General features: G+C 40.7%; 1 protein-coding gene across 9 annotated transcripts in view; it reads right to left on the bottom strand.

Moving 5' to 3' along the window:
- PHACTR1 (phosphatase and actin regulator 1) overlaps window positions 1-24,168 on the bottom strand; it is a 315,221-nt gene that overhangs the window by 44,571 nt on the left and 246,482 nt on the right. For 8 of the 9 annotated variants that reach the window (XM_061449475.1, XM_061449478.1, XM_061449477.1 and 5 more), the window contains 5 exons: window positions 20,919-21,104; window positions 19,747-19,953; window positions 10,993-11,323; window positions 3,729-3,934; window positions 2,246-2,402 (listed from right to left, as the gene is read on the bottom strand). In XM_061449475.1, coding sequence (XP_061305459.1) covers window positions 2,246-2,402; window positions 3,729-3,934; window positions 10,993-11,323; window positions 19,747-19,953; window positions 20,919-21,104 — 1,087 coding nt within the window. The remainder of the gene's footprint in view (window positions 1-2,245; window positions 2,403-3,728; window positions 3,935-10,992; window positions 11,324-19,746; window positions 19,954-20,918; window positions 21,105-24,168) is intronic. The other variant, XM_061449480.1, reaches the window with a different exon arrangement.

Raw genomic sequence — 24,168 nt, 5'->3', positions numbered from 1 at the left:
GTATCCTAATCAGCCCCTCGGTGAAAATTAATGGATCCATTACAGACAATCATTATTTGCTGAAGTTTTTATACCACATTTTTTACTTCTGTAAGTAGCATATGTGATTTCATTGGCTGGCTATTTTAAACCATAGAGGACCATTGGTGGGACATTACAAATCCCTCTGAAATCCAAAACTGCCAGCTGCAATTATAGTCCCCATCTAGCATCTTCTCTAAGGACTATAAATGCTTCACAACTTTAATTTTGCTTGGCATCTGCATCACTGTGTGACAATTACTGAGCAAAGGATGGATTGATTCAGTAATGAAGTCTAGAGAATAAAGAAATACTGTCCAAACTGAAATATTCTCTCTACTTCAATCCAATATTCATCGGTCTGTGCACGTGGATACATCACATTTTGATACAAAGCACTGGTAAGACAGGTACCTTCCTTTTTCCTGCTTAAGTCTGTGGCTTTTTGCATATTAGAGATGAGGAAAATTATTTGCTGTTAATACTTCTTGATTGGTTTTAACCACTCAAAAGGATGAGATATTAAGTTGTAAATACTAGTAATTAAAAGGTCAGACTGGTAACTATATTATTCCAGATAAGGCTTATGAAAATCTGTCCATTTCAGTAATGTTACACTGGTATAAACTGGGAATGAAATAGCAGTGGCTCAACTATTTTTTTGATCTTGTACATACACAGGTTTAATTATTTGAAGTATTTGTGATTGCCCCTCAATCCTAACCATATTAGAAGACACGATCAAGCATTATAACTCAGACTGAATGAGCAGAGATGCAATTGCAGGAACAAAGAATGACACTGTAAGAATATGTGGCTTACACAGGAAGGATTCTGGGTATTGCCAAAATTAGTTTCCCTGTTAAAAAGAGATATGCTGAAGAAACATTCTTTAATGGGGGAGAAGCAGGTTTTGGAGAGGTGAGATATAAAACATTTATCATAAAAAACACCTGGGGCACAGTGAGCTGTGCAGAATCAATGTCTTCAGGTGACACTATTCACCTTCATCAGACAGAGCTGTAAAATTCCTGTGAGACCTAAGCAATTTAGGCAAATGGGCAACACAATGGAAATCCTGTCCAATGTCATTTCAAGGTCAAGCAGTGCATAGTAGGATACATTAAGAGACAAAAGTTTCAACTCTTCACATGCTTCAAAAGGGTTCAAAACTAATCAAACAACAGGACCCTGCTATCATTTGCTGCTCTTCAGGACCAAGAGATCCATGTGCAGCTGCAGGCTAACAAGGTATTAGATTGAATAAAGACTGGCCTGAAAAATCACAGTACCAGCAAAGTGTGGCACCATCTTGCATACTTTGGGAGTCACTGCTGAGGCCCTTCAACAAGAGTGCTGAAGGTTTTGGGGTAGGCTAAGCATGATCCAGCCCAAAGACTTTTACAGACAGACTAGAAAGATGCGGTCAGTTTATTCCAAAGAGGTGACAGACAAGACCATAAACTGGTTGGTCTTCTATTTGTGGCTTTGTCAGAGTCACACTGGACTGAAACTAGCAGCATTCACCAGTTCTACATACCATCAAGTTGATAACATAAAATTATTAAATATATTTACAGAAATCATGGTTGGAGCATAGAAGGTTCTCAGAGATTTCTACCTGACCTCAGCTTAATTATTCTTGACAGAAATCTTCCACATTTAATGGCTATCCCTCTATACCCTTTTATATGCAATACAGAAAACCAGAACAGCTGCTGAGTAACACTATTACGAAGAACAGAGTCTAGATAGGGTAAAGCTGTTCAACCTGACACAATAAAAGCAGGTACTAAAGGACATTAACTATTTTGGGTCACAAAAAGACTCAGCTACTCATGAGAGATGCAGTAGGAAGAGAAAGTTACACCCCTGCCCTTTGGCCAAACTAATAGCTTATCAAATAGCACCTGCAGCTAAACTCCAAAATGTTATCAAAGCGGAACATTTCCAAATGGTGCACTGAAAACAACCAAATCCACACAGTACACACTGATATTTAATGCAACCAAAGATCCCATAGAATATGCCAGGAAAATGAAATGGGGCATTGTATGGGAAGTTATACTGGAGCAGAAATAATGTCTTTCCTCTTCCACCCATGGCTTTTCCTTTTGATGAGCTCTGAACAAACAGATCTCAAATATTTACAGACTAGGGATAAAAACTGCATCCCACCATGTATTTCCAAGAGCAAGAGTTAGAAAAAATGTTTGTCTCCTACCTTGTTAACTTTGTCCCAATCTGCTGCCTAAGTTCAAGCCTCTCTTCATCAGTCTGCATGGGGAGGATGTTCTTTTCCTCCAGCTCTCGCTTGGAAGGCCTGTTGCTTAGTTTGATTGCTAAAGAGTCCTGCCTGCAGATCTTCCTTGCCAGGGAGCCTGTGGAAGAGAGAAGAGGCTCTGCCAAAGGAGGTTTCATCATTTCATTACAGCATACAGCAGGCAAAGAAGCACTAGCCATCTTCTGATAGTGGGCTCTCATTTACTCTAGGATGGACAGTGGGAAAACAGGCGTCAAGTAACTTCAGGTGCTCTGTTAACCTCAATTCATACCATAATAAAGAAAAGCTGAATTTGGCAGGTATACAAAAAAAAGAAATTAAAATAATGTTCCATAGAGGGGAGTGGAGAAGTGCTTGGTTCAGAATTGCTAGGAGCATCTGTAGCCTTTTCTAGAACAGTGTTTCTGAACCACGTAATGAAATGAATAATTCAACCTCAGAATCTAGGCAGGCAGCAGAGCTACAGCATGTAGAAAGAGAGAGGTGTTTCTCTCTTGCAGTGTAACACCAAGGCTAGCACTAGAAGAAATTAGAAGTCAATCAGAAACAGCACAGATGTAAATGTATGTTAACTGACACTGCTTCTCAGGCAGTAACAGTGGCAAAGACACTGTGAAAATCAGTGGCCGTTCATGGCTCAACCTTGATTTCCTAGGCAGTATAAGCAGGGAAGACACACAAGCAGAGATACACAAATCCACGAGAGGTTTTGGGCTTTGGGCAGGAGACTGCAAGATAGTGCAGTTCTGCTCTGTTTCTTAATTTAAGAGCAAAGACTGCTTAATTTCACTTCCAGGATAAGAGTACTGTATCTTGTCTTCACAGGAGAGTCCTGTGATGCCACACCAAGACAAGAGATGGGTTTTTCTCAGAAAGGTCAGGAAGGGGCCACAAGCCCCTCTCCAGACTGAAACTGCAATATGTCTATCAGTTACTCAGTTCTGATCTGAGCCCAGTTCTCTGATTGTGGCCCTTTCAAAGTATGTGCAAACTTACAATTCTGACATTATTTAATATGTACTAATTGCAAAAGCTATGATTCTCTATTAGTGGTAATTATTTCCCCCTCCTGAAGTAACTCTACTGAGCTGATCTTGATTTAAGCCAAAGGCAGGGCTTCTGTACACCACTGACACTCAGGAAAGTGACTCCAAGTCAATTAGGAAGTGAATTAATATAAGTCATTTGGATTCTGTCTGAGAGCTACCCAGCAGGGATTCATGTAGATTAAGGAAATCACTATAAATTCATACTACTTGCTATTTTGGATTAATTTACCAAGTATCACCATGTAGTTGAGCCCTGAGAGATGCAAAAGCCACTGTCAAGAAAGAAAATTCAAAGGCCTTGTGTTTCTCTTGTGTATTGAGAGTTCAGTCTAAAACTTAAATAAATGAGAAAGGAAAAACAGAGTAAGTCTTACTTGTAAATAATGAGTTATCCTCCTCTTCATCTTCTTCCTCTTCCTGTCTTCCTGGGTAGAGGCAGGAAGAATCTTCATAGTCAGTTTCATGAGGCACATTTTCTTTATTGTCATCGCATTCGATCACAACAGTTGGCACTTGTCTCATGTCTGGAAGGCCCGTAGGTCCTGTTTTTGTAACACTGTCACCTGTGTGTAAACCAGAGCTGTTGGGAAAGAAAAGCAAATAAATAAGGAAACAGCTCCATGAAAGACTGAGCTGCTTCTCTTACTGTATTTAGTAGGGAAACAGTGGTCTTTCATTCCTTTCTGAGAAGAAATGACGACAGAAAGATCTTCATGACCATCAAGACATCTAATGGATTTAAACTGAGTACACATTAGAATTAAGGCACAACACTTGCTAGGGAGAGGTATGACAGCACACAGGCATAAATACTGGCAGCCGGGACTGAGAACTAAAGATCCATGGCAAATACAGTCTTGGGGCTTAGTGAGAATTGCACCAGCTATTCAGAGTGATAAGCCTTTCTTCAGCTTGGTGTCTGTGTGACCTCTCCACTGGCATGCAGGCAGTAGGGAGAAAATATTTCATGTGATTGCAAAAGGTGGAGTAGGAGAGTGGGAGGAGGGAAAGATGGATTGTAGAGGAGGAATGTAGAAAGGCAGAGGAAAACCACTCCTTAGGCAAGTAGATGTTGATTGACTTAAGAGGAAGGCAAGGGCACAACTCTCTGAAGTACAGGGGACTAAGCATGTGAAACTGGGCCTGAAGAAAGGGGGCTCTGAGAGCTGGTGAAAACGACAAGGAAGAAAGGTAAACCTGGCAGATTTGTTTGCTAACAGCAGTTATATGCTGTGTGTTGTGGGGGGTGCAGTGACAATATCCATTCTCCTGCCCTGGCTCTTCACTCCAGTCGGTGCTGGAGATCAATCTGGATTGGAGCTAGCATCATATTTCTTTCGTCACATAGAGTGTGATTGATCATTTCCTGCAGGTTGAGAGCTGTGGTAGGTACTGCTATTATCTAGCTCTTGTGTCGATTTCAAAGCCTTTACAAAGGAACATATCAATACAAGCAGGGAAACAGGAACATGAGGAAGCAAAGACCAAAGTCAAACAAAAGGAAAAGTCAGGAACAGCATCAGGTTTCCTAACCCAATTTTATCTAATACCTCGTGTTGCTTTTCCAATGTGAAATGAGAATGAAAGACTGGCAGGCAAAAATCATGGCTGCTCAGGTTTATTTGTGAGTCAGCAGAAACCACTTCAAAGAAATAATTTTGTTAATTGCAACATTTACTATCGCAAACTAACCAACAATATGCATACCTTTACTGGATGCCTTGAAGGGAGAAACTTTATTTTCTTAGTGAGAGTCCACGTTTTGTACGACAAAGCAAGAGAGATTCATGAAGAACTGCCTAGTGAAATTTTGTATTAGACTTCAGTGAGTTTAACCCAAAAAATTTTATCACAGGAATAGTTTTAAAATTCATCAGCTGAATTCTCCTAATGAAACATAAATGCACTACTAAAAACTTTCAGCCAGTGTTTAATTTATTGATATGCTTTAAGAGTTCTATGAAGTTAAATTTTTAAATCTGTTTTCTCTATAGCCTACTTTTTGTGTAACTCTTTTTAAGAGGAAAGGTAGGAAATTCAGAAGCCTGGAATTAAACTTCCAAGAGAAACTAAAATGCTGTGAAATTCTGTTAACATTGCTAAAACAACAACAAATTCCAAAATACTGGGAAGAAAACCCCAAACAACAAATTTCCAATGATGAACACAACCACTGGATCATTCGGTTAATTTTAAAACAACACATACACAAAGTAAATAAATACAAGTTCACTAAGTCCCTCCTGGGAGTACAAATGAAAGGAGCAAAAAGTAGTTCAGCATCCAGGACCCTTTGGTGCTTCCCTGTCCTGTGAAGGATATATGTAGGTTACAGTGCATCCTTACAGATGTGCACATAGGGTAGCAGATATCAAAGTGGTTCATCAGTTTAGGTTACTGAGCAGGTACAAGATGGCAACAAGATTTACAAATTACCATAGAGGAGCTTTATTTGAACTCCTGATCTAGAAATAGGCAGCTTCTCATTGTAATTTTTCTGAATCATTCACTTTCTTGATAATACTACTTTCTATTTTAAGCCCCTCATTTTGCTTCATGTTTTGTGTTCTTCTTGATTAAAATCAGCCTTTTCCACAGCTTTTTGACTAAGTCAGCTGTCTAAGCAAAGCACTTATGAAATACATGCAGTACTGCAGTATTCTTAAGAAAGTCAAATCAAGGTCACTGAATATGCCCATTGTATATAAATTCCTCTGGGTCGTTAGCAAAAACCCCACATGGTCAGGTGGTCTACACCAGAAATTTTTTAACATTGTTCACCAAAAACCACAGTATTGTTTCAAACTGTCCATTTTAAATTAGCTTAATCTTTTGCAACAAAATTAGAGGACAAAGCTACAGCTAAGCAAGTACTTATAAGATAAATGTATCAACAGATTTCAACAATTCATAGCTGACTAGTACAAGCACTTGGCAATTACCGTTGCATCATCTTTATGTGACCAATACAGCAAGAGTTACACCACTATGGCTTACAGTGATTCTAGTGAGAAAATATTTTCATGAAAAATCAGAATTTAAGCATATGAGTGACTCATGATACAGACAAAATCAAAAAGTGAAATCCCTCCTGTAAAATCCAGCAGGAAAATAAAGCACACTTTTCATCTGTCATCCCAGGCTCTTTGACTTCAGAATAGAGTTACATTTTTATCAGCATGTTTTCAGATCCACAGTACACTCTTCTGAACTTATCAGTTAAAAAACAAAACGAGCTGAAAAAATTTCAAACCATTGTATATACGTTTCTACAATACGGGCATATGTGTGAGAGACAGAGAAGGCAGAGCTATAAATATTAAGTGTTTCTATCCTTAGGCAATGATAAAGTTTAGAGAAAAAGCAATTCTGTTGACAAGTTTTATGGAAGAGAAATGTTTTCTGACTCAAATATGTTTTATAAGATTTACAAGACACTGGCAGGAATGTCTTGTGCATTTAATTTCATAAATCTACAGCCTGAAGCAGAGCTGCGTGTCCCAGAGGAACTGGTCTTACACACTATCTTTTTGGACACAGCGATTTTTCATGCTCTGCCACAGATGCCATTCTCACAAAGAGTGAGATATTGCCACTTAACAGCTCTTTGTACATATGTTGAACAAATGGAGGCCTTGATTCAGCTGCTAGTGTATAAGAGCCCAGAGAGGAATTGAAATTAATTGTCGCCTTACCAGACAGAGAACTACATAGGCAAGGCAGAAAAAAAGACTATTTCAGATGCAGAAGCTATCTCCCTCAGTCAAGATTAAAGACACATTCCAGGGGCACAAGAAGGTTTCTAAAGCCTCTTTTCCTGCTGTTTGTGATGCAGGGCTTTTTGGGCATGGTCTTTCTTCTCAAATTCATTTCAGTCAGGAGGATGAAACCTGAAGATTTTGGTGGCAGAGTTTACCAGATTTTCACCAACTGTTAAGATGCATTCTGAAATAGTAAAAAGTGATGCCTGAATCTAGAGTTTTACTTATGCTTGGCACACATGCTTTGGGATGAAGGGGAAAGTTGTTTGCAGTAGGGCACAAACTGGCAACAGAGGCTGCAGAAAAAAGTTTACATGGAAATGATACTCTTCTGTGTTTTCACTTAATCTGTCATAACGCTGGTAATTTATCAGGGAAATAGAGGCAAACTGACAGCACAAATGACATGTCATAATAGCCATACTTATAACAAGGGACAGACTGCACTTCTGAGAATAGGTTATGAATAGATGTTACGAGTAACAGAAAAGATTTTAAATCAATGCATAAAGTGTGTATATGAACTTAATGCTCTATAATGTCTGAAATAAAACTGAATAAAAAATTTCCAGTAATTAACTGCCATTTTAAGTCATCAGAACAACTGGAACTTGAATTGACATTACATGCTTTTAATGTACCTTAAGACATTAACATTAGTATGTGCAAGATCTAGGATCTAGGTGAGGCACTAACATAAAACCGCTCCTGCAGAGGGGCAAATACAGGCAGAGAAGCTCGGTAGCTTTCTCAAGGTCAAAGACACTGGAATAACTTGTGGCTTCTAAGCCAGTACAGAGGGACAGCTTATTTTTTCTATGGCAAGCTTCTAACATCAGCTGGCAAAGCACTAGTATCAACTATCAGTCTTCAGATGTTGTCAGACTATCTGAATTCCAGCGACCTCATCTGTGAAAGCAAAAATCCAGATTGCTAGAGAAAGGGCACGTCTTTCATTCTTTGTTCCTATTCACACTCACAGTTCTGGCAGAGAGAAGAGTTGTGAGGTCTTTACTGAAATAAGTTGTGAGGTCTTTACTTTTGCCCGGTAAAGAAATCTTTACCGGGCAAAATGCAGCATTGATACTAACTGGCTATGGATTCAGTGAATATCAGTGCAGTTTAACAGACTCGAGGAGCTTCACCGCACGAGGACCAAAAAAACTAGACAAAGGGAAGGAAAAAAAAAATCCTGAAGGAATACACAGAAAAACTTTAGAGCAGAAATCTGAGCTGCACTTGCCTACATGGTCCTCCCCTATTAAAAACAAAATACTATTCTAAATAATCCCCCAAATTAACAGACTTGGCAGTGTTATTACTGCAGCATCATGGCAATTATTCTATGAAGTTGTAAGGTTCTTTTGAGATAAAGACTGAGATCAGCAAAAATAAATGCTGCCAATGAACAGCATTCCCCAGAAGGTGCCTCAGAGACTTGTCAGGCTCTTTTATCTCATCAAGGTTATTGGCCCAACAGCAGTGACCCAGTACATTGTTATCTTGGAAGGAACAGTAAAGCTCAGGATGCCACTGCATATCCTATGCAACAGATGTGAGCACATTACCAAATTTTAAATTTCAGAAAGCAAATATAGGATCCTTGCATTTTTAACAGGCCCTCAAGACTTCTGGGCAGAAATAGCTGGCTGAAGTGGCTGAATAACAAATACTGCAGTATGATTTCTGCTGGGTTTAACCCAGATTTTACAAAACTAAGGGAAAAGAACTACTTTCAAAAATACTAGAAAACAGAGACCTTTGGTGCAAATAATCCTCTCAAAAGTTAAATACATGTATTTTATAAATCTGCAGAAATCTTCAAGATGAGTCAGCAAATTTACTAAGATCATAATATGGCTTGAAAAGGCAATTTAAGAATTTAACAGCAAGTGTCAGCTCCACAGACCTGTATATACTCTGAAATCCTTTCACCTCTGAATACTACAAAAATAACAATTGCTGTTGCAGAGGAAACAGTCATCACCTATTTTCTCTCTTGTGAATGTAAATGTTATTGATTTGTTTTGTCAAGGAGAATAACTGAAGCAGTCTATTTTATTTCATGAAATAACAGTTAATCAACACAACAAGGCTATAAAAATCAACTGTCTGCAATATCATGAACTAGGATTTATTTCACTTTAAATGTGAAATATCAGTGCTACAGCCTTTTCTTATTTTCTTTTTCAAAGGTTAGCAATTGCTTCATATTGGGAAACAAATCCTTGCTTATTCATTTTTTAACAAGCATTATACCTTCAGCTTCAAATTAGTAGTTCAAACAACATTACTTCCTTTAAATCAATCAAATGTATTTGCAGACATGATAAGCATGACGGATTCCTAGAAATTGGAGCATTCATTGCTATGAGGCAACAGATGTCACAGTGAAGTCATACTCTGAGAGATGTCACCGGGCACTGGGCACGTGAGCTAGATAGCGAGACATCCAACCTATGCTGGGGATAGCGAAGGCAGTGCAGCCCCAAAGGAACCTTTGGGAGACACCAGCTACCCTCTGTGCTTGATGCAACAAACTTTGGAGCGATGCAGATGTACCTGACCAGCCCTGCTGTCAATGTAAGTGTAAGTGGGTAATCACTGCCATACACAGGAATGTGGATGTTCTTTCCAGTCCTACAACTACAGCCATTTTATTGATAGAACTAGGAATCTCCCTCGTAGCCCTAGCAGTTTTCCCCAGCACAGAATTCCCCCCACTATGCAGAAACATTAGCTCTCCTGATGTAACCACAAAGGTCTCACTATCCTGGTACTAAAATAAACTGGCAGTATGGGATAGCTTTGCTCCCCCGACTGTTTTTCATGCAGTAAGGAGAATCTGCCATCTCTAATCACATTAGTTTCAACTATGCAATATAATGAAGTTAACATTATCACAAGGAGGTACTGGGGCAAATCATTAGTCATTTTGCTTATCAGACCAAATACTTTAGCTTTCTGTCTAACAGAAGGTTGATCTGCTACTCCTAGACTGAGCTGGCTACAAAGCTGCCCTTGGTGCTAAATAGAATATGTGAATTTTTTGCACTACCTTCCTTATTCTGGGACTTGCTCAATTTTCCTCTACAAGACAAAACAGATTTTCCAAAGCTTGCGGATCTTGCAGTCTATGAGAACAGCTTGCATTTATACCAAATGCTTCACTTAGGCTATTTGGAGCAGCATTCAGAGACACTCATAGGTGGCAGTAACAAAAACCAGCCCCAAAGTGGGTAAGGCTGATCAAATGCACTACCTTCTTCCAGATGTAAATGGCTAAGAAAGTAGCTCCTGTGGAATGGGTTAAATACTTAATTTTAAGATCAAGCATACAATTTAATTTAAATTAATTTAAATAATTACAATACTGTATTAAAACCTCTCTGAGTGACTTGTAGAAGGTCCTCATAGGTTGGTTCAAGCTAATTGGTAATACTAATCAGATGCCCTGGTTGAGTGGCACATTTGTTTTTTATCACTCTTTTCTGAATCTTCCATTTCTTTTCCTTCATTTGGCAATCCTCCACATAAAGGGAGCTCTGAAGTTATGCACTCTGCAGTATAGACTACAAGCCAGTCATGTCTTATTAAAATCTTCTCCACTGACTGCATTACTTACTTTGTTGAACAGGACAACAGGGTTCAGGAATTTCGTCTTTTTCTCCTTTCTGCCACAAACTTGTCAAACAAGCCTGGAAATATTCTTTGCCTGTCTTTGTTCCTCCAGCAATGACTCTGTCCTGAAGTTTTTAGGGCCCAGAAGAGAGGCCTCCTTCAAGTACTATTGACATAACTCAAGTGGTGATATTGATACTGAGTTTAGCAGGAAACACTGTACATCAATATGCAATTTAAAAAGTTGATCCATTACCTTTCTAGCCTTTGCATGGTCATGGCTAGTGTTTTGTTCAGTTCCTCTATCATCCGGCACCCTGAAGGGTGAATGGGCAACGTGCTGGACCCAGAAGGTAGATGCTGGCTGTGGCTGCCGTACTGGAGCTGGTGCTGGTGAGCTGCTAACTGGGATGGCAGGACAGTGTGATGGTGCTGGGTCAAAGGCTGCTGGGAGCTCTTCTGTGTGGAATAGGATGAGAGAGAGAGGTCTGGCCCCCCTAAAGGCATGCAAATCATGACTTTCTTTGGAGGTAGTGGAGGTGACAGTTTAACTGGCATACAAGGCAGTTTCACAGGAGCGCCAGGATCTAAAACAGAAGAAAGAGAGGCCCTGGTGTTAATTTTCATGTCAGTAAGACGGAGATCAGAGTATCTGCCTGGGCGAGCAGGTACTGATGTTGCTAGTCAACTCTGCATAGTGTGTGCTTAGTACGGTCTTCAGAAACAATACTGTTGTTTTGCAGCCCTTCTGAGTCTCACGAAAAACATCCCAGGGCTGTGCATGCCCCTTAATAAACACATTAAGCAATGCTTACCAAGGCTCGGCACACTTTGATGCTTTAAAGCCCTAATCCTCCAAAACAGCCATGTGAGGTAAGTGCAATTTATCCCACGCAACAGGAATGTAAGAAGAGGGGGAGCAATTCCATATCTGAAGTTACAGGATGACTCACCGCCATCAGTTCTGGAGCAAAAGCTGAGGAATTCCTGATGTTTCTCAGTCACTGCAGTGTAATTACTACAAGCCACGTTACTTACAGCTTTGCAATGTGCAAAACATCTTGTGCTAAAAATTACATTACAGGCATGAGAGAAAAGTAATAGTACTGAATATTAAACAGGAGTGGTTTGGAAAACAAATGGTACAGGAGGAGAAGATGATAAAGGGCAGAAGATTGTTAGATTAATGTATTCTTTTACAGAAAACTTGGCAGGCACTTTTCTCTGAAATCATGCACTGAATTTTAACTTTTTTAACTCTAGGCAAGTTCACTGAATCACATAGTTGTCCTGCCAGGCAAAGACTTTGCTGACTTCCACGACAAATCAATGAGAGGTCCACAAGTAAACCTCTCTGCCAAGACTCAACTGCACAATGGAGATTTTTGGAGACACACTGTGAAATATTTTCAGAAGGGAGGAAAAATAATGGGAGGGCTTGCAGTTACCAAGATGAGTGTGGGAAATGGTCACAATGCACACTAAACTGCAACTCACAGTTGTGAGTTTGTGTTTAGGAGGAAGTCCAGGCCATTTCCAGCCTGTATTACTGCAGACACTTGGCTCTGCAATGCAGCTCTGTGGGCAAGGTTTGTATGGCCTCTTGTTACTTCAGACCACTTTCCTTGTTGTAACATGGTAACTGAAGGGCCAGCATTTTCTTTTGACCCAAGAAAACTTGGTTGTAAGATGCTGCTCTCCAGGGTTATAGAAAATAGAATCCAAGTCTTTTCGCTTTCAATGTAATATCACATTCACTTGACGTGTTATCTCTTGAAGGCAAAAATTCTTCTGATCGGTCCACCAAGACAAAAATCAAACTCATGGGATTGCAGAAGCACAGGGCAGTGCCCTCTCCTCGAAAGCAGGCTGCCTTCTGTACCATAGGAAAAAAAAAGACTTCCAGGATTTTCCATTCAAGCGCAGGAAGATCTCCGAGCTTTACCAAGTTTTTTTTACAAACATGTTATCTGTGTATCTTTGTATCCTGCATAAAAGAATGCACATCTTCAATAAAAGGTAACAGAATGAGTAAAGAGTAAATTGCATACAGCCCTGAGAATAAGGCTCCTATGGGATTTGTCGTAGCAAAGTGTTTTTATACATTTGTGCTCCAGGCAATTTCACTTCCAGAGTTGGTTGTGAATTACAAAGACTACACTAAGACCTGCACTTCCATTTTGCAAAGTGCAGGTTTGGCTGTTGGCTTTAGATCCTTTTCTGCCGCATCTCAACTAAAATCTTCATCGACAGTGCCTGCGACCAGACACCCCAGCACTCCACTGGACACCTGCCAAAAGCCTCATCCATTATTTTTAACGTAAGGCTTTATTCAGACTGACTGAGTCTCACCCAGGTTCTTGAGCCTGACTGAATATGGTCCTAATACCTAAACAGAACCTTGAAAAGGAACCAGAGGCATTAAATCTACTTATGTGCCCTTCACCTTCAGGAGAATTCTACTTGCCCGTTAAAGGAGAATGACTGCAATGGGTGGAGAGTTCGAACCATTTGCTTGGAAATGTAACAATATATCTTCACCGACACCAGTAACCAAGACCTTGTCCTGCCAGTTTTACTGTGTGGTCAGATCAGTGAATGTGCTGAACAAATGAGGCCCTGCTCAAATCCATGGGTTCCAGGCATACTGTTGGAAAACGCACTACCATCATCTGGAGTAAAGGAGGGAACAACATTGCCTGTGTGGAAGAGTGAGATGACTGCGTTTTACAGTTCTTTCCTCTGTTTACTTTAATTTCACAATGTATGTGATTTATGATCCAGGGGTGGAAACAAGTTGTTGTCTCCAGCATGGAATATCCATCAGACATGGACATCTGTAAATGAATGAGAAGCTGGACAGAGGAAATATGAACAAGGAATCTGCAATAACTGTCTTCTCAGTGGAACACTACCAGAGTCTTAAATCATTGCACAAAACACTCATGTGACAGAAAAAAAGCAAACTGTGTGAAGCCAGGTGTGCAAGGCTGATTAATCTCTTTTGTTGAAGTTCTTCATGCTCAAGAGAATAATGAGCAATTTTGCAAGATGTTGGTTCCCAGCAGGATTGTGACCACTCTGCACTGTGCATGGTTAAGTAATAACTATGCCAGAACTGACGAAAGAGATGTTACACATCAACCTTTCCACTGCTGATGACAATAAATTACTTACAATATAGTAGAGGATGCCAAAATATTTCATGCACTTCAGACCTTTGACATCAGGTCAGCTCACTAAAATCCTCAGATTATGTCCCAGTACAGCTACTGGAGAAAGAGGACATACTTGGGAATCCTGGGCTTGTGGCAGAGCTGGCTTTGTTTTGCTATCCTGCCAGTGGCAGAAGCGCTCTTTCTGGACTCCTTGTGATGCCAAACAGGAGCCACCAGCTACTAGGAAGGAGAAAAATAACAGCTCCAGCTGCACCCAGGACATACCCTTACAGCAAGGAGGCCAGCAGCCTCCTGGGTTGTATGAATAGAATCATAGCTAGGAGACTGAAGAATTATTCCCCTTTTATTCAGCACTTCTTCAACTGTATCCAGATCACTGTTGTGTCAAGCTTAGGAAAGACACCAAAAGACCAGAATGAGTTGAACAGAAGTTCACTGCAATGGTTGACAGCAGGAGCACCTGAGCTATAGGGAAAAGCTGAGGGACCGGGATTTGTTCAGCTTGGAGAAAAGATAGCTTATGGAGGTAAAACCTTACAGCAGCCCTGCGGTACCTTTGAGGAGGTTATCAATAAGGTGGAGCCAGGCTTCGCAGTAGCATATAGTGGGAGGAGGAGAGACAGTGGGCAAAAGCTGAAACAAAGGAGGTTTAAGACTGGATTATAAGGAAAATATTTCTCCCCATGAGAAGAGCCAAACAACTGAACAGATTTGCCTATGCAGGCTGTGTAGCTGGCATCCTTTGAGGTTTTCAAGACCCATCTGGACAAAGCCCTGAGCAACCTGGTCTGATCTCATAGCTGGCACTGCTTTGAGTAGGAAGACAGAGACTTGCTGAGGTTCCTTCCCATCTGTATGACCTCATACAGTGATCTTTACTGTACTACATACAACTACAAGTTGTATACACAACTTGTGATAAAGTTAATGAGTTACTGTTTAAATTGCAACCAAATAGTTAATTCTGTGAAGTAGTGTGCCAAAAAAAAAAAGGCAAACCCCAGCGTGGCCTGTTGAGTGAGCTCCATGGTAGAAATGAGGTGATACTTGCTGGTAGAATTTGGACAAGTGCTTTTACATTTTCAGGTCTTCTCTCTGAATATCACTTGTGCCTGAACAGCTGGAGTCTCTTTAGTCTCTTTTCTTATTTCAATGAATTTTTGAACAGATTCATAATGACAAGTTAAAAACTGTTCTCAAAGATTTGCCATGCATCTCCTGCTGACTACAGCAAGATATGCAGCCATGTCTTCAGGGAAGATTTGAAAGAAATTCTTTGCTGTTCTTGTGCACCACATATGCATCCAAGGTTCAAGTTGAATTTGGAGAACACAAGCAAAAGATGCTTAGCCTAAAGGCTGAAAAGTACAGCTCTGCATGAATTCCTGTGCAGAGCCTTGAAGAGGGTTTCAAAGACAAGATTTCCTGATGCCTGCATGTGCTAGGTACTCTCCTCCAGGTAGCAGCATGCAGAGGAAACACAGAGAGAGCAACTGCATCTGGGTCCAACTTCCCATGAGAACTTCGGGGTGCTGGTGAAGGACAGCTGCTTTTGCTCTGCTGCTTCTCCCTCAAGCACATAGTGAAAGAGAATTGCCCTTTGACCCCACATGAATGTAACCTGTCTTCATGAATATAGCCTGCCAGAGCAGGCAGCAGTAGGTAACATCACAGAGGAGGAAACCTGTGGAAAATGTCTTGGGCTTAACTACAGAGGAGCCTTCTGAGACACATTTGACTGCTGCGTTATGAATACTGCAGAGAAAATTTATTGGATAAATTATAGTTATAAATATTTTTATAGTGCTGTAACTAGTAACCAGCTGTGTTGTGTCAATGCAGCAGGACAACAGGCATCCATGTTATCAAACCTCATCCTCGGCTTGTTTGCATTATCTGAAGTAACTTTTGGGGACTTGTAACGTTTCCTACCATGTTAAATGTTGGCCTCTAGTTATGAATCATTTCTTCATCTACAGAGATGTAACTAGAAAGCATAGTCTCAGAGCTAAAAATGTGCTATGCCTCTCCTCAAGATCTTGAATGAAGAAAGCAAAAGAATGCAAAATGTTTTTCAATGCTTACACATAACAGCCGAGTGGCCAGATATGACCAAAGCTACACGCTACTGTACTATTAGGCTAAATTTGGGCTCAAATACACTCAGGTGTTACTGAGATCCCATCTTAGTGGCACGTATTTTGTTCTCTGATGTTTTACAGGACTTTATGGGTTACTGGAAGTTCAGCTGTTTTAATGGAGAATATGTAATTAATTTCAGAAAACATTATCTGTGCTGGTGAGGAGTAACAGCTTAATGAATCAAGATCAAAAGGAACTTTACACCACTGGGGTGTGTTGTCTACCAGATCAGACATGACCAGTTTTCTTGTAACTTTTGGCCATTAGAGGCTTTATGATAATCTGGAGACCACCCCAGCAGTCCAATTAAATTTGGTTTCAGGTGATTTATTTCAGTTCCTCCAACATTTTCAATAAAAGGGGCTTTCAAGTGTTGTCTTAAATGCCTGGGTTCTGCATGTGGATACTGGAGAATGAAAGTGATGGAAGAAATTCTGTTCATGAACATTGTCTAATAATTTAAAAACCAGTAGAAAGCTCACCAGGAACTGACTAGCCAAAGGGCAGTGAAACAGTGCTATCAAAACAGTTACGGATCATGTTTTTCTCCTAGTGTTGCCTGTCTTCCAGAGCTGCGTGGGCACTTCCACACTCAGTGCTGGGATAGGGATGTTCTCTGTGGAGGCAGCATTATCAAGAGCATGGGAGATAGCGTGAGGCAAAGCATGGAGCATCTTCTGCAGCAGCAGTGGCACCACTCCCAGTGGCTGCTCTGTAGTCTGCTCTCGGCTCTGTCTCATCCCCGCAGTACCTCAGCCTTGAGAAAAAGCATGCCAAGGTTGTGTGATTTATATTCACTAGAAGCAATCTCTCTTCCCATCACCTTTAAGAGGGATTTTTTTTTCTTTTCATTCTCCCCAAAATTAAATGTGCTCTTACATGTTTATTTTAGGCCTGCTCTTTTACATGCATTTCTTATCAAGGGAAAAGCCAATCTTTTTCTTGGCACAGGCAGACAGATGTTTGAGATGGTTCACAAATTCTTTCAGAGGTAAGGAATGTTTCTTTTTCATATCCAAAACCTGTGTTGAGCTCTTTGCAAAAACCTGCAAGTCAGCCTTCATGCCTTTATTGAAGAACTTTGGGATAAGTTCACAGTAAGAGGGTGGTTAGGCTGACAGGAAGCCTTTCTTTCCTAAAGTTTTGTATTTAAAATATTTTTCTTTTCTTTTTTTTTTTTTTCTGCTTACCACACCTGTAGTGTGGTCAGCATATTTTATGAGATATGTTTAAAACACATCCCAACTAAATATACATATGTACACATACATATATATCTGTACATAATTTCAGACAAAAGTTGAGGTGCTTCTGCATTCTCAGATGTGAACCTGAATTCCCAAGATCTCATCTCCCCTCACAGTCTTCTTGAGCAGAGCTACCAGACCATTAAACCACTGTCACTCTGTATTTGCCATGCCCAACGTATCTTAATTTGTCCTTCAACCTTCTCACAAAATCTTCAGTAGAAAAATGGGTATGCAAAAAGAACAGAAAAGTCTTCATCTTAGATGTGAGAATTTAGATTTTACTTGTTTTCTCACACAAACTGAAGATGTCTCTGGAGTAATTCGTAAAAGAATAGCATTAATTCTGCTTCTCACCGATGAGGGTGCTTCATTAGGATTGATTGCTCATTTGCAAAGATAATACAAGGCTAAAATAATTACCAGCGGAGAACACAAGGCACTGAAACAACACAGATATCCTTTAGACCACCAAAGTAAATGGACCCTTAAGAAAAAGTTTAAAATTTATTTATAAGGCATATATAAATGAGGCTTTCAGTTCCACCAGGAACTGTCAGTTAAATTAGGGCCTTATGAGTAAACTTAAACCTCTGTTCTTTTCCCGTGAGGGTTCTGTATAGGCATGTATGAAAATGTGTCTATACGCACATGCAAGAATTTATTTAGGACTGGATGAGAGACCACTAAAGGCCACCAAAGTATAAGAAATCACAGTTCTGTTTCACTTTCATTGGAAAGTCATCACCATCAAGCAATTGACTTATGTGGATAGCTTGAACCTGATTCTACTTCATACAAAATTTCCAGTTGAAAAAGAAGCCCTTATCCTTTGATTCTTCTGCTCTCACTTACAAAAGAAAGGCTTATGAATGAAGGACATTTAGTACCTCAGCTTTTTCTTATGCTATTCCTTTTTCATTATTTCTTCCATGTTGGCCTCATTTCTGAGCAGCTTCTTGTAATTGGGACAGAGTGTTACGGAAGATCAAAGGAAGCTAGTTTTGTCCTCACCTGAAGCCATTGATACCGCTGCCTGGCTTTGCAGACTACAGAACTGCCCGTTCAGCTTGTAGTATAAGACAAATGTTAACCATTATGTGTAGATTTTGGAAAGCGAGAAAGTAGAGAGCTTTCACATAAAACGAACAAAACTATACAGAACAAAAATGTGTGGTCATCCAAACAGAAACATAAAGAGACTACGTAGAGATATGAGAGAAAACCAGAATATGCTCTTTCCTAACGAGATCTTTCCTGATATATATCTTAACCTGAATTAAATAGGTATTAACTGAAAAAGAAAAAAAAAATCTAGAATGTATTAAACTGGGGTGAGCACTTCTCACATCAGCTGTCAAAAGATCAGGGCAGCATTAACACGAGAAGACTGGCCCAATGAGAAGACCAGCAGCTGCTCCAGCAGAGAGATGCACCACATCTCATCTTGAACTAAGGATTTTGAGGTGCTACCTCCCAGGTGGCACATACAATTATGAATAAACTGTTCAAAATGTGCAGGCATGCATTTACGGAGCTTTTTTTTTGGTTGTGTAGATGCATCCATCCTTTGCTTCACTGGTCTAAATGAGACTGGAGAGAGGAAACCCACCAATTCTCCTTCCGCATGTACTTAAAGATTTGAATCCCAAAGAGCCTGGACACTTCTTAAAACATCTGGAACATGAAAAATGAGCCTTTCTTTTCTATTGTTGCTAGCTGCCATGCAGTGAGAAAAAGACTGCAGCATACACTGCGAGACTCCAGGGTCCTCATCTTTGGGAACTGAAACTGCCCATTATCATCACTGGTGGGAATGGAGTAGCCAGAGCAGGGGTGGAAACAGGGAGCAGTTAGGTAGGCAGTGTGAGCAGGGAGCAAAATGGCAAGAAGCCATGGGACAGAATAGCCTGTGTAAGGATCAGGAGCCAACTGAAGCACAAATATATGTAAAGATACAGGATGTGTGCAGGAGGACCTGCCCAGATGGCAGCTAAGGGGAGAAGAAAAGAGCAAAAGAAGAAAGGGAGAAAGCAAAACTCTCCCTTGCCCCTCAACTCTCATCACTTTTCTCATTAAAGGCATTTAAAGATATTATAGCATTTTCCTGATATTTCCTTTCCCCTCAAAGCACATCCTGCAATTTCTGTGTTCATGGTAAGTCTTGATGAATAGGAGTGAGAAGGGTTAGGAAATGTAGCACTGGTCTTAGGTAAATTACAGCTGAAAGGGGAAGGGCCCTGAAGCAACCTTGATGAAAATATAGTCTGAAGATGCTTCATGATCCCTGCCCTAGGTACAACATAAGATACATTACTAGTACACACAACAACGTGCAAACAGCATTACAGGAGGAGGCAGGACATAGAGAACCTTGTTGTAAGGACTGTTTTTTCCTGTGAGGGAAACAGGGGTGCTGAAGGTCCAGGAACACCTACTTACCAGTTAAGTGGCTGGCAATCCTGGCAATAGGTTTAGGAGGCAGGGCAGGGGGCTGTTTGAGGAGGGACAACTGTTTCACTGGGGTGTCCTCATGGTCTCCAGGGAAAGCAGCAGATTTTTTGGGGGGAAGTAGCAGGACTGGCTTAGCTGTAGGATCTTGGGACAGAAGGACGCTGGATTCATTGGATGTGGGGCTCTCTTCAGACACTGGAGGACACAACCACATCACAGACGCAACAACGTTACGAGCAAAGCAGTGGCAGATACAGCCATTGTAAGACAAGAAAAGCAGCGCAGCAAGGCAGGTTAAGAAAGACTAACAGATTTAACTCAAACATCATATAACACAGAAAGGAAGAGAAAAAGGAGAAAAAGAAAGAGAAAAAGAGGAACACACATCTACACAACAGCCAAATTTCCCATTACCTCTGGGACATATTCACACATCTTGAACGCAAATCAAGAGCCTTAAAATGTCATATCTCAGATGGTCTGTCACCACAGCTTGCTCAGGACCACTTATGTTAACAGGAGGTCTCTAAACTTATGCTATAAGTGTAAAAGCACCTCATGGGGCCTACTGCATTTCATATTCGTGCAAGGTCATGGCTGAACATTTCTACCAGTCACTTTTCCTTGCTCAACCTTGTCCACAACTCTCAGCATTAAGTGATGCAGAAAGAGGAACTAACCTAGATATATAGCATTGCTGTATCTCTACACAGGCTAGGGAAGACATGCAGACAGCCTCATCTAGGGTAGGGCTGTGTTAGCTACTGAAGGATGCATGCTGTGAACATCACCAACACCACACAGCAGCTAAAGTGCACGATGTTTTATCCTAGGGTTTAAAAATGCTGTCAGCCCTCTGGCACAGGTAAGATATAGCTGGAGAGTTAGAAATCTATTCTCAGATGTTCAGGTACTGAAAGTGCAGGGACTGTGCCTTACAACGAAGTTACTGTGTAGAAGTAGAGGTTACTTCCATACCAAGTCAGTTAAAATTTCTCATGAAGCATCCAGTGACAACCTGCATGTTGTCAACTCCTTTTCCACAGAAGACCTTTGTCTTCATTCAGGATTTCTCAGGGCTGGACACCAAATGTTAGAAGTCAAAAGCTTGTTACAAACAGCTTACAGTTATCTACATCATAATGTACACAAGATGTTACCTGTCCCATCCATGATCTCTGTGGTTGGGAGCACCTCGTATGAACAGGGTTCCCCTGGTGCTGGACCTGATTCCAGTTCTGCTAGGGCTGGCAGGGATACCTGGCTGGAGCTCAGAACTTGCCCGGAGCCCAAAGGCTGCCCATTCTCCAAAGCTCCTTCTTCATCCGGTATGGAAAGTTCCCCATCTGTTCATAGTTGGAGAAAAACAGAATGACAATGTAAGGCACATAAATGAGATAAGCAGAAATAATTAAAAATTAAATCTGCTATCTCCATTAGCTTGCTTGTTATTGAGGAAAGCGAGCTGAGATCTTACATGTATTCATATATTGGGTTTGCATTACAAAGTTTTGGTAGTGGGAGGGATACAAGGGTGGCTTATGTGAGAAGCTTCACCCATGTCCAACAGAGCCAAAGCCAGATGGCTGCAAGACAGACCTGCTGCTGGCCAAGCCTGAGCCCATCAGTAACAGTGGTAGCGTCTCAGGGATAATGTAGTTAAGAAGGGGAAAAGCTACTGTGCAGCAGCAATTGCCACTGCAGAGAGGAGTGAGAATATGTGAGAGAAACAGCTCTGCAGACACCAAGGTCAGTGATGAAAGAAGAGGACAAGGTGGTAAAGGTGCTGGAGCAGAGATACCACTTCAGCCCATGGTGAAGACTGTCCCCCTGAAGCCATGAAGGTACACAGTGGAGTAGATATCCACCTACAGCCCATGGAGGACGGCACGCTGGAGCAGGGGAAGAGCGTGAAGAATGTTCCCTGAGGAGGAAGGAGCGGCAGAGACATGTGATGAAATTACAGCAACACCCATTCCCTGTCCCGGAACTGCTGGGAGGGAGAGGGTGGAGAATTTGGGAGTAAAGTTAAGCCTGGTAAGAAGGGAGGGGTGGGAGGAACGTGTTTTTTTTAAGCTTTAGTTTTTATTACTCAGTATCCTACTCTGATTTGATCAGTAATAAATTGAATTGATTTCTTCCCCCAGCTGGAGTCTGTTTTGCCCATGATGGTAACTGGTGAGTGATCTCTCCCTCTTCTTATCTCAACCCACGGGCCTTTTCTTACTTCCTCTCCCCCTGTACACTTGAGGAGAGAGTGATAGAGCAGCTTCGGTGGGTACCTGGTCTCCAGCTCACCACAATACAGAAGACATAAGGATCAAAACAATATGATTTGTAGCTCAAAAATACAAGTTGTGCAGAGCAGTTCTGGAGATGTGCGTCTGTTCTGTCTACAAGTTTCACAGAAGTTGGACAGCATTCTACTTGCTTTAAGGAGTTATTAAGTTCTGGGAAAGATCTGCCAAATATCTGTGTTGATGCTTTGCTTACCCTGGATGGTCATTATGAACCATGGTCTAAACTAGATAGCCCCTGACCACCCTTCACCCATGGAGCCATGTAGTCCCATCCAGGACTGGAAAATCTGTTTTATCCCTGACTCTGTTGAAGCTGGGAAGTCAGGAATGAGAATGGGCTGGAACTGAAGCTAAGGAATTTCCTTAAAGAATACTAACATACACAGGATATAATTCATAATAATTAAATGAAAACAACTAGAATTATTCTCTTCCCTTACACCAATTTTTATGCTATAAGGGACACAAGAAAATCACAGAAGTATGTTCCTATTTGACACACAAATATAAACATTACAGCTCCCAGCATCAAGATTTTAAGTGAGGGAGAGAATAATTTTTATAGCTGCCTTGTATAGGGTCTTGATACTGGGATATAGCAGATTTCATTTAGAAGGCCTATTTTTAAAGTGATTAATATCATTTAATTTATCTGAGCAAATTTTCTGCAACAGCAGCAGGTAGTTGCTTTCCTATCCAACACCACTTCACATTAGAAATAACAAAGAACACAAGTGAGGGTTCAGATCATTCTCTATGGTGTCAATCCATGTGATTTTTATCTCAGAACTTGTCATGCACAGCACTCTGGTACCTGGAGGCAATGACTACATGGATATCTCAATTACAGTTTTATAAAGGAAAGAGCTCAGCCCCTATGGTTATGAGCAGAAGCCTGAAAATATAACTGGAACGTGACCTGTAAGGCTAACAACCAGTAGGCAAAAAAAGGAGCCAATTTTTTCTATGCATTTAAATTATTTTTTAAGTCAAACTCAGGATTTCAGGAGTTCTGGTTCTTGATTTTTGGGCACCTCTGATTAGCCATATGACTGCCAATGTACTGAGCAGAGATATGTATCATTCAAGCAAGTGCACACTATCCCCTCACAGGGCTAAGATGAGAAAAACACTTTGAAAAACAATACTGAAAAGAGTAAAATAGCTGAAGTCTCATTTAGGTGTTATGACACAATTAACAAGTCTGAAAGTATGTTAGCTGATAAGTATTCAGAATTATGTTTCTGCCTTTTAAAGCTTCTCTACAGCGAGTGAAGGTGTTCTCTGCTTATTTTGGAATTATTAGAAATACCAAGGTCTTGACTTTGCTTTTGTTGGAGGCTTTTTGAAGACCTAGAGAGCTATTATGGTACACAATCACATCATACTAGACTGAAGCTCGACCCATGGCTTTCAAAGCAATCAACTGAGCTGGCTACAAGGTAGCAACATGAATCAGAACTGATGGTTTTGGCCAATTGGTTGCAGCACAGCCTCCTTCTAACTGCTGTGGTCATTCAATACAAGCCTGTTTATTTCCCTAGGCAGCAAAAATCAAACAACAGTTCAGCCAGTATTTAAGCTGAAGATTTTTTGACTTAGCTGTCTGGGTGGAAATGCTATGCATTCTGTGCTTGCACTGTCTCCCTTTTATAAACACACACCTTCACACGTTTGGGATAGAGGCTGCTTTTGTCTCAGTTACTTGGTTTCACGAAAGAGCATAACTGTTTCTTATGCAGAACAATTGCTTCCTGAATAGAAGGCAGTGGCTGTGTCTATCAATATTCATTAATTCAGAGCAGGACTAAATGTGACTATAACTGTGAGCAGGCAAAAAGCATGCATGATAAAACCACTAGCGTTTAGTTTTTGGAGGGATGTCTACATATTTTTAGTGCAGTGGGATGCCTATCGTAACATGCTGAGTACCTTAAAAATCTTACTGTCTTGAGCGCACTTCGCGCTTCTCAAGGCATAATTTAAGAAGACAGCATTCAAACGATGGTTTACAGTTGCAAAAAAGAAAAATGTGAGATAAAATTTTGGCTTCTACCTTTTGTCATGATAACAAGCATGACAGTTCTCTGTACTGACAGCATGACCTCTT

The sequence above is a fragment of the Pezoporus flaviventris genome, unplaced genomic scaffold (genome assembly GCF_033815535.1).
Source record: "Pezoporus flaviventris isolate CSIRO_AGI_PZ_B2104156 unplaced genomic scaffold, CSIRO_AGI_Pfla_v1 ptg000007l, whole genome shotgun sequence".
In the NCBI taxonomy this organism is placed as follows: domain Eukaryota; kingdom Metazoa; phylum Chordata; class Aves; order Psittaciformes; family Psittacidae; genus Pezoporus; species Pezoporus flaviventris.
This window is presented reverse-complemented; position numbering and strand designations above follow the sequence as displayed.